The following is a 14559-nucleotide window of genomic DNA, read 5'->3' on the forward strand; positions in this document are numbered from 1 at the left end:
CCTTGCAACTAGAGAAAGTCATTCTCCTAGTACCAGCCACCTGCCACCTGCCACAGGCCAGGACCTGGAAGCTCGGGAAAGCACACACACAGAGGTCCTGTTTGCTTTATGACAACAGTGGCAGTCTTTCCGGACTGCAGCGACACAGATTGGCATTCTGTTATCTCCCTAAAGGTCACACACAGAAGCTCCAATGGCAGACCTTTGAGAGTGTAGATGAGCAAAGTCAGATCTGGACCAGTGCCTGGCTCTTTTAACCATGACCTTGCCCCAGGCCTTTAAAGTATTCAAGGCCCACGTTCCTCAGTCCTACCCAGAGTTCACGCTAAGACCTGCCCAGTCTACCTGTGAGAGTCCCGGGCCATTCTGCTGGGGACTGAAACTCAGAGCAGCGGTTCTGCTGCTTTCGTACACTTTCTTTCATTCTGAAAACCAGGCCATCTAATGCTATCACCCCAGAACCCCAAACTCCTGGGCATTGCACCTTGTCTCATTAACTCTAGTCCTCAGGCACACCCACCAAATACCTGTGCATGACCATCCCCTGAGGTCGACACGAAACAGACACAGGAGCAAGACCACTCTGAACAGGTGAGGAAGACAGACATTACCCAAATTCTCCTACTGAATGCGCACAACATTAGCAGAAAGCGAACCAGGTTAAAGAAACAAACACAGCCGCAGGAACTCCGACACAGCTGAAATGATCTCATCAGGCAAATGAGGACAAACTCTTCTGGCGGAGAAGACAGGGTGGAGAGGGGAGTTTTAGCAGAGTGTGGAGAAAAAGGACTCTAACATGAAGAGCCATGACCAAGCACTGAGAATCAGCGGGAGGCAGAAGGTCCTGGGGCCCTCTTGGGGAAGAGGGGTGCTGGGGAGCAGACATCTGAGCAGGACCAGGGAAAGGAGAGTAGCTGGTCCAGACAGCTGTGGGGCTTCTGAAAGGGTTTCACATGGCCCATCTAGGGCAAGGACTGGAGGTCCAGTGTAGGTGTGCAGAAACCTGCAAGAACCCAGGAAAGCCTGGGATGGCTTGGGCTATGGTGGTGGTAAAGGGAAAAGGGGTTCCAAAGTGTTAGGGTGGCATCCCCAAGCCTGTTCTCACCGTGAGCCAACATTCTGACTACAGATAGGCTACAAAGCATATTGAACCAAAATCCAGCACAAAGTCGTTTTCTACCGGGCCCCAGCTTCTGCCTTTTGTCCCTTTGCCGCTGGGAAAGGACTGGGGCCACCAGGCCACTGGGAGCCCTGGCCATCCTAGTCTCTGATCACTACTGATGCTCTGCTCACCCTGAGGGTACCATGCTGCCTCTAGAGTCTTTTTGTCCTGGCCTGACGCTCTATCCCTTTCCACCTCAAGGTTTGGGAAATAGTTCCAACACGTAAAGAAGGTCCTTCATTGCTGGGCTGTGGTGGCACATGCCTTAATCTCCCAGCACTTGGGAGGCAGAAGCAGGCAGATCTCTGTGAGTTTGAGGCCAGCCTGGTCTACAGAGCGAGTTCCAGAATAGGTTTCAACGTTATGGAGAAACCTTGTCTCAAAAAACAAACAAACAAACAAAAAAATGTTCATTATGTAGTCCAGGGTGTCTCACTACATAGTCCAGGGTGGCCTTGAACACCAGATTGCCTGCGTCAGCCTCAGGAATGCTGGATTGAGGCATCTTCCACTTCTTTCTGGCCCTGGATTTTGGCACCTTCTGTGGGAGTCCTGTTTAGAAGCTTGTGTTTAGTGCAGAATTCCACCCAATCATGGCCTCATTGTAAAGCCACTTTTGATGAACTCAAACAGCAATCTTAATACCTTCTCTACCAGGCAAACCATGCCATCACTGACTTACATGTTCATGGGAGGCAGCTTGAGGCTATGCACTACAGACCTTTGAGAGGCTTACAAACTAACCCATGGATCCCTGATCTTCTCTCAGCAAGAGGCTAATAGTTTGCAATCTTTCTCTACTGTCATTATTTAAAAACAAACGATAACCTTAGCGAGGCAGGACATTCTATAGTTTGACCCACTTCTCAACAGATGTGAGCAACTGCAGGCCTCCACTTGATTATTTACTCCCTTCAATGTTGCAATGCAAAGCAATGGTCAGCCTGCCTCCAAGGCAGCCAGGAAAATGGCTCACACTGCCCTCACAGAAGTCTTGTTCCTGGCACTCAGGTAAGCCTCTCGCAACTACCTGTAACTTGAGTTTCAAGGGGATCCAACACCTGGTTTGTACCAGGTACCAACACACACACACACACACACACACCCCTACCTGTAGCAAATGAATTCTCTCCAGTCTCCGGGCACCTGTACTCACGTGCACATATCCAATACACACACACCTGTAGCAAAGGAACTTCCAGCCTCAGAATCACTTCTACTTTAACCAAGCTTTTTGAGATCTGTTCCTGAATTGAAGTTATGTCCTGACACCTCTGCAATACACTTATTGGCCAACACATATTGTAAGCATCGTTCTCCTTACAGAAGTTACCACCACTCCTACCCACCTTGTCAGCTAGCTCCTTTTCCGATGGTCAACTAGATACATTCTATCTTCAATAGATACATTCTATCTTCAACCTTCTGAAGGGCGTGGAGGTGGAGTACGAGTACACAGAATACTTGGGAAAAGACAGTATTTGAAATATTTTCACAACACATCTTTTAGTGTGCCTATATCTTGTCGGCAATCCATCAGTTTGGTATTGAAATTTTCCATTTCTAAGACATTGGGGATCAAAGTCTTGGATTTGGGGATGCTTCTTAACAGACTGAAGCTGCTCACTCTGCACCGTCAGTCAGAACTTCTTAATGCCGTGTTTCACGCGAAGCGAGGCTACCAGCATCTGCCCGGTTAGGCTCTTGCCTTTCTCATACATAAATCTACTGACTGCTTTATAATTTACACATTTCTGCCTCAAATAATCTGACGGCGAAACAGAGAGGTTGTCAATGGTGGAAGCCACTGAGGATTAGAAATGGCTTCAACAAGGTCATTTAGCAATATCAAGGACAACCAGTTCTTTGACTCTAAGACCCATCCCATTTCCTTTTGCAAACACAGCCTGGAGGAACATGACCAAACCACATCCCACGGTCTCACCATGGTCCTCCACAAGAAACACTCTCGTTTCATTTAAAGCCGTCCCGCCATCACCGCTCATGCTGTTGCCTAAGTCTTACAAACTATATCCCCCTTGTGGTTTGAACACCAACATCCCCTCTTAAATCAAGACCCCACTGGATCAAGTGCACCCTGCAGTTGTTCACCCTGTCATCCGAGAGCTCCTACATTGCCCTGCCGCCGTTTACTGCTGTGTCCTTAGCTTGTCATCGTATTCTACGCCCTAGCAAATTTGCTGGCAGTTTGCTTAAGTGATGCAGCTCCCCCACACAAACGGAGACAGCCACAGGGGAGGGCCAAAGACCTTGAAGAAAACGGGGGAGTGCAGTAAACACAAGTGCAGTCTGGAAGGAAGCTGCAGCAGCGTGTGAGCTCAGAACATTCAACACAGTAACACCTTCCTATGGGGGCTGTGCCCACCAGCCTTGGCTGGTAGCTGCTGCCAGGACACCAGTCCCAGCACTGGCTTCCTGCATCCTCTGGATAGCATCCCCTTGTAGAGCACGGATTACCCAGACCTGTAACGGGCCAGTTTCTTCAGACTATTTCACCAGGTGCATCCTCCAGGTTTGAACACTACCCATAAATCCGGTGGTTCCCAGTGAAGGTAACTTTTTGAGTGTTCTCTGTTTCCTCTGTAATGGTCTCCACATACTTATTTCTGGAGTTTTTCTTAGGAAATCACACTGGAGCAGAGAATGAGCATGCTTTCCCACTTAGCCCTTTACTGAGGAAAGAGAGCTGAAGTCCGCAGCACATGCTGACATCTTGAGCCTGCCTTCGCTTAGCTCATGTAAAGTACGCCACCATGACACAGGTATTTGTAGCTGACACCACAACCAATGTTCTCAGGTTAAGATACTAGTAGCTTAGCTGGAGAGATGGCTCAGTAGTTAAGAGCACTGGCTGCTGTTCCAGAGGATCCAGGCTCGATTCCCGGCACCCACATGGCAGCTCACAGCCCCAGCACTCCGTTCCATTGGATCTGATGCCCTCTTCTGCACTCCACCAGCACTGCACTCAGATGGTGCACAGCCATACATGCAGGCAAACATGTGAAATAAATACAGCTTTAACAAAAGAGACACTAGTAGCCCAGCCATCTGTTACTGGCACTTAGTAGAGTGTCTGGTAAGTAGGTGAAGGTTCTGGGCCTGAGCCAGCGAAGATCCAAGTCAAAAGGAATCGCAAGTCCTATCCCAGAGAATGTTCTCTTGGCGCCCTTCCCTACACCGCAGGAGCATTGGCTTCAGCTCTTAGGACACGAGAAGTTAGGAACATTAATTAAGGTTACAACCTTAAAAAGCTAATCTGTCGGTGAATAAACAGGCAAAGGCTCAAATGTTCTCCATTTTACAAGTTAAGGCCATTTTTAAACTTTTATTTTCCCAGATATTTGAGAATGTCGTTCTTGTTCACAGTGTCACAGTGTTTTCATCCCAGCCCTTACATCTGTCTAAGTCTACGGATAAAAGGTTATTTTAACTATCCACTATATCTTAAAATGATGGGGTGGGGGCAGGCAGAGGGGAAACCCACTAAAATTATGAGACCCTCATTTTCACTTTACTTAAGCTCTCGCCTCCACTGAATCTTGATCCAGGAGTAGATGCTGTTTATCCTAATACATATCAGGTTTGGTGAAACGGGGACCTGAACGGCTGGGAATTGTAGCTTCAACCCAAATTCTAGACAAAAAACAAAAAAACAAAAACAGAAACAAAAAAACCATTTGTGAACAATAAATTGTCAAGTAAGACTCAGTGACAACACATTAATTCAAGTGACTTCAATTTTATTTTATTTTTTTGTTTATCTTTAGAAGGTGAGAGAAGTGTCGGTAGAGCACCTTCCCACCCCTCTCCCCACCGAGCCAAATCACTCAAGAACTGGGATCTAGGAAATGCAATAGTAGACCATCAGTGGTACCATTACGTACAGGTGGTTACAGCACCGTGCTAAGCCAGGGTCCGAGCACTGACGTTTGTCCCGAGGACCTAAGCAGCACTGTTAACTGCAGACTGCTTTCTCACAATACACCCACTGTCAGAAGACAAGGCCCTGGCAAGGTGGTTGGTGAACGGAAACAAATCTATCTACGCTAATGGAGGAAAAAGAAATCCCATGGGTGCTACTGATCAAAGGTTAACGGACTCTGATCTGTAAAGGAAAAGCCACACATAGTCTTAGCTCTAGCTCCACATGGCTTAATCTGAACTAGCTGATGACAGTTAACAGGCACCTTCATCTTACAACTAGCGACATTCCACAGCAAGCCCCAGGAAAGGCCTTGACATTGTCACGTAACCCATGGAACTATCAATTCCACATGGACATCCTTTCCTCTTAACTGTGTACCACATTTTTTTTGCATATTTACCATTAGTCATTTGGTTCAAAGTACTGTGAAAAATTCAGCTAGAAAATTATTCATAAAACTGTATTCTGTATTTTATTTTCACACAGCCAAGTGTCCACATTTAAAATGCAGAATTTGCAAATATAAGTTAATCTAATAATTCAATTGAAAATAAAGTAAAACAGCTCCCTTTAGTATCACAATACATAAAACGGTATCATAAACTCCAAGAGGCGAGGGGAACTCTATGACGACAGTGCCAAAGGCTAGGAACTCATCAGACCTCGCAGTGTCAGTTCACGCCTCGTGACCTGGCATGGAACAAGCCACCACCGTGTTTGAATGGCTCAGTGATTCACTCATGGTATAATGCGGGGGTCAAGCAAGATGGGGTTTTTTTTTTGTTTTTTACAATGACAATAAAAAAATCTTTCAACAAAAAATCCTCCCAATTGTTTAAAAACAATTATACATGGAGGACAATTATATTTTAAAATATCTTGGCTAAATTTCAATGGTTAGGCTGCAGACTGCAGTGTACAAGTTTGTATTTAAAAATATCACAAATATAGTATTTAACAGTGAAAATTTCAATGTGGTTAAGTTTCACTGTGAAGCGATTTCACCTGAGTAGACTTTGAAATCTAGTGCTCATGTGTTTGGGGGAAGGGAAGAAAAGCCCCACTTTGTATCTCATAGTTTGCAGCCGATTCTCCCACTGACCCCCTAGGGGTGGCAGGAGCCATCTGCTGTGGCCTTCCCTTTCCCACGTAAATTTACTCTGGCATCTTAGGACTTCTCGGTATCCATCAAATCTTTCCATGTGGCTACCCATTCAAGCATAGCAACCCAATTCACTCAGTTCTATACAACAGCCTCTACATTATATACATGTTTAATCAGCAATAGGAAGTAGAAAATAAAAAATTTACAGTGATTGAGAAGGGGTCAGAAAATAAGACAGGAAAAAGTAATACTGTATAATCAGAATATCCTATCAGCCTACCACTTTCAATGACAAGGTTTTCTTTTATTGGTTGGAATACAAAGAAGGCATAAGGGATTCCAGGAAAATAACACTATGTCTCAGAAAATTCAACGTGCTCCACCATCAGGATTTCCATCACACATTTAATTTCTTCTGTACAATTTTTATAAATGTGTTTTTCTTTTCAAAGTCATCAGATTTCCAGGTGAAACTCAGCACTACACAGTATGCCCTTGAAGCAATGAGGTTAACCTGCTTTATTTGGGTACCAAGGTCCCTTCCAGACAGCATTAAAATAAAGACAAGTAAGACTAGACAGATAAAATCCAGTATAATTCAAACCCGACAATGAAAAATTTCCCCCATATTGTTGCAAAATTCTTTCTACTGAAATGCTTTGCTACAATAATAAAAAGCATACATTACATAGAAAAGGTACCAGTGTACTAAAAAGTGACAGGAGTGGACTAGCAAATCCTTCAAAGCACATTATATAAATGACTAGCATTAAAAACATTTCCCTATAAAATGTAGGTCATAATCATTTATAAATTGGCGGCTTCATTTCTAAAGCAGTGACGGGTGTTCAGAGAGCTGTTCTGTACAGTATAGTATCTACTCACTTCAAGCTATAAGTTTGTCTTTCTTTGTATTGAAGTTGAGTAAATTCATCTGGTCAGCTGAGAAATCAAGCTTGAAAAATAAGTATCTAAAAATCAAAGTAGAAAGTTTAGAATCACTGAAATGTAACTATGAAGTATGAAGAAATTTATCGACTTCACAATTGAACTGAAGTTACCTGAACACTTATGGGCTTGAATCTAAAACAGAAACACATATTAAAATCCAAAGCAAACCACAAAGTTAGGTAGCGGTACAGAAGCAGGAAAAAAAAACACATCCCTTCCTTCGGTGTGATGGGCACTAAGTTCTGCGGTCTTCCTCCATCTTTGCACAAGAGTGGTAAGGCCATTCAATGTTTAGTGAGAGTGAGAGCAGACGAAGCCAGGTCTAGCCTGTCTCCCCTGCAGCGTCAATTAGGCTGTGTAAACAGTGTTACGTTCCAACAGAAGGAACAATGGAATTTGCTTATAAAAACTGATTAAAGATAATCATTATTAAATGAAATAAGGATAACTGATAACTCTGAAATGTTTCTATAGAACGTTCCTGATGCTACTTGTAAAGTTAGCACTGCTATGTATTATTGCTTACATACAGTACAACATCACACGCCTTCTAACATAAAGCCGTACTGTGATTGGTTTGTACATATTTACAGAGTCTTAAAAACAAGCTGTAAAAACATTACATACTTTCAGACAATACAAATTAGCACATTGGTACTCACGTCAAACAAATGGAATGCATAACATTAATAAACATCATAAAGGAAGACTCACATCAAAGTCCTTGATTGTCAAGACACATTTATATATAAACTCTAACTGTGCAGAATTAAAGATTCAATCATAGGTACATCCTTACTCGATGAACCGTATTTACAGCATGGTATTGCATAAAAAAATAAAATAATGTTTACAGGGTTTTACTTTTTTCATCCATTGGATTAAAGAAAGCAACAAACACAACAAGAAATGTTTGTCTGCTTTAGCTTGTTTCCTACCAAAGTTTAGGTGGAAAAAGGAAACACACGGTTTTTATTTGCAGAATATAGCAAAAACAACTGGAAAATTATTTCCCTGAAATAAAGCAATTTGAAACGGAAAAGGTTTAAATTAAATTGCAGACTCAAATAAATTCTCACTGATTATAATAGTGCTTCTTCAAGTAAATACACTGGAAAAGGATGAACTCTAGTTTCAGATCCTACGGAGTGCAGTATGCAGCGTGCCTACGCAAAGCTTCCCGGCCTCTTTGTATTTTTTAAAACAGCCCTTTAAAAAACCCAAATTAATGAAGTCAAAGAGTGGCAAAGATCTAATGTCACTGGCTCTTTGCGAGTGTCTCTCGTCTGTGGGAATGAAAGCTTGCCCTGAGCACCCCATTGCTGGCACCCTGAGTCAGAGCTAATGTGGTGGATTCCGACCTGACTAGTTAGCACATGCACACTGTAGACCCAAAACAAACAAAAAAAAGTAGGAGCCACTCAGCTATTCCAAACGCAACGAAATACACATGCAGTAAGAACAGAAGTTCACAAAGCAATGCTTTCAGGTGCTGGAGAGCTCCTGCTGTGTCTAGTGGAAGCTCTCAAGCTCAGACCAGACCAGGAATGACCTGTGAGAGAAAGCCACAGGCTCAAGGTGAGCAAAAGCTGAAGGGTGCCAGGAGCTACTCCTCTAGAAGAATTTGCTCACTGAGAGAGATGAGAAGTGTGAGCTGACAGGGATCCCTCTAAAGCAGCACACAAGGCCACTTCCTTCCTCTAATGCCCAGAACTTTGAGCCAAAGTGGAGAAACCCAAACTTTTGAGATGCTTCTCGCATGATGAAGAAACAAGCGGCGCCTGGGAGGCATTCGGGACTTCACAGTAAGAGTGCTGACTGTACTTAAACGGTAAGTCAATAAATATGCTGGCTATCGGTTATCTCAAATGCGCTAACCTGGTAGGAAAGTCTGCCGTCGTGTAGACTTAAAGAAATGTGTTTAAGACAGGAATGCAACGCCTGAAATTCTGTTTACAGAACTTCCCCTTTCAAAGGCTCTTCTTCCTAAGCTTACCTGAACCACTCAGTAACTGTCACATTCTTAACCCTGTGCTGGTGATGTTATGTTACAAAGGAAACCCCTGATGCTGTACAAGAAACGCATCAAGTTCTCAGCGAAACTAATCTTTTTTTTTTTAAATCAGGCTCAATTTAGGAAATATATGTCTACTCTTATCAAAAGTACTATGAGAAAATGCAAACGCCCACTGAGGGTGAACACGGTCCCATAACAGCTCATCTCGTGAAGCATGCCTGCAGATACATGATGTGCCACAGACACACACCAGTCTTCAGATCAATAATGGCAGAACTGAAAACAGGTACTTCAAAGAAGTCTTAAAGTTCTTGAAGATCTGACAGCAAGGCTGTCAAATGGGAAAACTATGATTTCAAGCGAAGTTTCATTACAAAGTGTAGAGGAAACCACATTAAACATAACTTATATTCCTTGTCATAAAAATACCAACATATTAAAAAACTAAATGAGTGTAAGTGAAGGGTACTGGGGGAGGATATTTCTTTGTTCCCTTTCTTTATGAGAACAGTCTTGGGATAGCATTAAATAAAAGAAAAATAATTTAAATGGATAACATACTCAACTCTCAAACAAAGCACGCAGATCTACAGGGTCAACAGCAAAGTCAAAATGGAAGTTACAGAAAGCTTCACCTCCCAAGGGTACTAGTTTCAGGTTACCACTGGTGCATTGTGATAAAGATGGCAGAAACTTAAGTACAAAACCCAAAAAGGTGGAACAGATAAAAGAGGAGAGCAGAGTCAGTGTAACTAATGTTAAGTCTCCAAAAATTAAACCTGCCCAATGTATAACTCAAACCATCATTCTTCATTAAAGTGTATATATATATATATTTATGTATATAAAAGCACTATTTATTGTACCATGCTGTATTATTTTAAGACAAAGTATACATATATTAAAAAAACATTCGTGATATAAGGATAAAGTCTGTAGTTTATTTAGATTTTGAAATGCAACAAAAAATTTCCGATCACTCGTCTAGCTGAAAAAGAAATTGCAGTTACTGGAATCAGTAAGCACTTCTGCTTGTAAAACTGTCATGAGCAGTATTCACTTAAAAGTAACTTAAGTAAGCAATTAAAATGCCCATTGCTTTAGTTTCTTGGGATACTGTTTAATTATCCAATCTATCAAGAGTCCAGAAAGAGAAGAATTAAACCAGGTTTTACAGTCCAAAGATATCCCAGCTTCCTTTTATTGCCAAAAAACAAAATTGTCAATTACGAGATGATTATGACACAACCATATCAAACCTATAAAATCTATTTTTTTAATTTTGAGAAATCAAAAATACCAGATTAATTCTAAGTGCTCTATGTCAACTGAAGTGTGTAAAGTAAAATACATTTCAGCTTTAGAACGTGGAATATACATTTTGTGTAAGCATTATTTTCTTGGGAATGTAATCTACAGAATATTTCTTTTTTACTAAAACTTCAAACCTTGATACTTGCACATGAAAAAAATCATAAAAAATACCTAAGTATACCTGTACAAAGAAACTGACACCAATATGCATACTTCCACGAGAAGTGACTGCTCCGACAGCTGGATTTTGGTAAAAGTTCTGAAGTATGCATACTTTAAAAGTAATTAGGCTTTTAAATAGTGGAGTCTTAGACTATCAGATTTTTATTACTTTTTTTCTTCAAAAAAAAAAACATGTCAATATAATGCAAAATGAAGATCAAGGGTATATGGCATATCATTTTTTAAAGGTGGTTTCTTTTTATTCCCCCCTATAGGACAAACTACTTATTTAAGCCATAATCTCTTGACATTGAAACTTTAAGTTCACTGTCTGTGAAGTCTCCTCGGATTCCCTGCTGAAGTGCAATACTATGCTGAAAAACTCAGAAACAATGAGGAAATTTCACACAATTACTACTCTCCTAAGAATGTACAATGTTATCAGTTAGGAAACAATTGTGCGAAAGTCTCTTTTTCCTTTTTATCTTGGTGTGGGTGAATAGCAAGGTTCTGATCTAAAACAAGTAATGCATTGCTTCTCTAACGGTGACAACACGTAAGGCAGTTCAAGGAATGAGGACTAACCAAACGAAATGCAGTTATTGGATTATCTTGCTATTCTTAACAGCTTGCTATGAACGCATTGCTCTTAAATCTGTATAGCACTCCATTTTACACAGAGTAACCCCACTCTCGATTAATCTGTTCTAAAGTGCCAGTATTATTTACAATATATATTTTTATTTTTTAGCCAAAAGTCTGGCCAGTTGTGGCATCTGGTGAGGATGTCATCCCAGCTCTATTATCATTTACATTCACCAAGGGAAACTCTGAGAATTCAGCACTTGTCCCTGGTCCCCGAAGGTTCACCTGTCCATTGGCAGTGCTAAATTGAGTCGCTATTCCAGCTCTGGATCCATGATAGGGAGCACGGAAGGGCTGTTCAAAGGAACTCATTTGGTAAGCCTGGTGGACAGGCTGGGCCTCAGCTTTCTTCTGAGAAGTCACCTGATCCAAGAAGTCTGCTGTTGATGTGGTAGAGGCGTGGTTTGTCTCGTCACCTGAAAAGGGAAACGGGTGCTGTGAGTCCCCGACTATCAGTCCGAAGTGGGACTTATCTGGAGTCGTTCTTAGTGGAGAATTCATTCCTGATCGAAAGCTATTGATGGGCATGGCTGCATAGACTTGCTTGTCTATGGATGAGAATGCTGGCGGATTTGGAAGGGTCTGGTTATCAGTCACAAAGTTAAGGCTCGGGCTATTCAAATAGGCATCGTTTTGGCTAGTTCTGTCCAAAGCCTGCTGCAGAAACTTGGAGTATTCCTGCAACATGTTAGCTTTGTCTGACGAGGATGCTTGGGAACTTGATCCAACATTCTCTGACTGGGTGACTTCAGGTACGTCAGAAGAATTGATTGATATGCTAGAAGTCACTTCAGTATCTGCAACACTGAAGGAAATCTCATGCTGTCCATTAGCTTTGTGGGAATAATGGTCCAGCAGAGTCTGCAGGACCTCATCGGGAATCACATTTTTGTCATGATTGCTCTTAATCTCCACATTCAGTGCCTGGGAATCCAACATGGATGCTGTGGCACTTTCATCGATGACACTGGCCACAGCTGCTTGGGTGACAGAAGGCTGAGAAGCTATGGTACCCACATTCAGAGCGTACTCCCTGCTGTTGTTACTTGCAGCTTGAAGATACCGCTTCTTCTTCAGAAACTGCATGGCATCGTCATAATTGGTGCTGCTGTGCACAGGTTTGCTGGGCCCCTCCTGCAAGTTATCCACTTGATCGATGTCAGCACTGCCTTCCGAGTCCAGTAAAGACTGCTTGTCCACAAGCTCAAACGCATACTTTGAAACCTTACTGTCTTCGTAAGTGGAGAGGGGTGAAATGGTTTGACTTTGCTCCAGGGGCTGCTTCAGACTTCTCTTACTATTGATTTTTTTGAGAACCAACTTGGGCGGGTGTATTTCTCCAGACGCATCTTCTAGATGGGACCCTCCCACTGAAGAGTGCGGCATCTCGACAGCATACTCTGCGACCATGTACTCATCCTTCACCTTAGTGCTCGAGGAGTAGAGCGGCAGGTAATCGTTCTTGTCTTTCTTCATGTCAGACTTGTCCAATGCACTCTCTTTGTCCATTCCAGATGTTTTCTTCTCCGTTTTTTGCCTTTTCTTTTTTGGCAGTGAATTATCTTTTGGTGATGTAGAAAAGCCAGAATCTTCCTCTGACGTCAGAAGGCCACCTTTGATGGCACATCTGTTGAGTTTTTTATCATGATTTTCATGGCACATACGTTTATGCTTCAACACACGATCTGTTCTGGAAAAATACTGTTGAAATCAGAGGTTGGAAGTGGATTTTTGTTGTTGTTTTTATGATTTTTTTGTCAACAAGGAAAAGAAGAAAAGAAACAAGATAATTAATAACAATATAAATAATTCCAAACCAATTCACTGATCAAATTTCTATTATAAATCTAACCAAAGAGCTTAAAATCCCAGAAGGCTCTAGCACTAAGTGGTGCCTGTCAGTCAGTTTACACTGCAGCTGGTAGAACTCACACTGGTTCACTCACCTGTAAGCAGTATTCACACTGGTAAGGCTTTTCTCCACTATGAGTTCTCTTGTGCCTTTCCATGTGATATTTCTGTATGAATCTCATACCACATTCATCACAGCGAAATGGTTTTTCACCTAATACGTGATTTAAAAAATTTAGAACAAAACATTGTTAAAATCATGGACTGCTTTGCCAAAAGAATCTCTGAACATAAACAACTTTAGACAGTCACAATAATTTGTTCCTTCGTAATGACAAAAAAATAAACAAGTCTTCCATATACTAAAGGCTGAAAGCAGACACATTAATGAATGTCACTGATGCAATCTAATGGAATTCTTGGGTACAGATTTTTAAAAATATTGCTTCACAATGGAGATTTCATTTATTCATTCACTCATGAGCCACATACCATGGCACACATAAGGCAGTCAAAAGATAACTTGTGGGAATGGGTTTCCTCCTCCTGCCATTGAAGTCTCAGGGTGTGAACTTTCAGGTTCTCAATCAGTCTTGACAGCAAGCACCAGCATGGGCTGAGTTATCTGGCCAGCCGGGCACAGCTATTTTAGTCTTAGCTTCTTTCCTTTCTAATTTTTAATTTTAAATTACTACATTTACTTGGAGGTAGGCGCATGCATGCCGCGGAACATGAGAAGGTGACAGGACAATTTGAGGGAACCCATCTTCTCCTCCCACCATGTGGGTCCTAGGGAATGAACTCAAGTCATAAGGGTTATGACTCTAATTCCTTTAAAAGCACTTGTGAGTCAATAAGATCTGGATCCTAGGAAAGCCCCTCTTAAAATCGAGTTTACTAATATGAACAGTACTGGGACAAAATTTCCCAAGTAAGGTTTGGGGAAACCATTTCTGGTGCGTGTGTACTGCATAACACACATGTAGTCATGAGTTTCATGTCTAGAACTGCAGGTCTTTTTGCTTCTCTTTCTTAACTCAAACCTGAGTTTCTGGTATTGTCTGAGGAAAGAATTAAATTGAATGCTATCAACTGGACACACAACTGTTCTCATCACCCCTTTCTTTAATCCCTAAGGATTTCTTAGCTATAGGGAAATATTACTGTGAATTCAAATAGCTTGTGCTGATAAATGGGATGTCTGAGTGAACAGCACAGTAACAGTGTCCTCTTGAATGCTTCCCAGAAAACTAATGCTCCCCATCACAATTCGACAAAATGTTACTGAATACTGTAAAATGGTCTCTTTCCCTATATCCACTACATATATGTGTATAAGGTATATCTTTCCTTTTTTTTCTTCTTTTTTTTTTTTGAATTTTCGAGACAGGGTTTCTCCATAG

At 41.8% G+C, this 14559-nt stretch overlaps 1 protein-coding gene across 8 annotated transcripts in view; it reads right to left on the reverse strand.

Moving 5' to 3' along the window:
* Positions 1 to 6369: 6369 nt before the first annotated feature.
* Positions 6370 to 14559, reverse strand: part of Znf148 (zinc finger protein 148) — a 122441-nt gene continuing 114251 nt past the window's right edge. For all 8 annotated transcript variants that reach the window (XM_075965878.1, XM_075965816.1, XM_075965825.1 and 5 more), the window contains 2 exons: positions 13252 to 13370; positions 6370 to 13006 (listed from right to left, as the gene is read on the reverse strand). In XM_075965878.1, coding sequence (XP_075821993.1) covers positions 11408 to 13006; positions 13252 to 13370 — 1718 coding nt within the window. In that variant the 3' untranslated portion in view covers positions 6370 to 11407. The remainder of the gene's footprint in view (positions 13007 to 13251; positions 13371 to 14559) is intronic.

The sequence above is a fragment of the Microtus pennsylvanicus genome, chromosome 1 (genome assembly GCF_037038515.1).
Source record: "Microtus pennsylvanicus isolate mMicPen1 chromosome 1, mMicPen1.hap1, whole genome shotgun sequence".
Lineage (NCBI taxonomy): Eukaryota > Metazoa > Chordata > Mammalia > Rodentia > Cricetidae > Microtus > Microtus pennsylvanicus.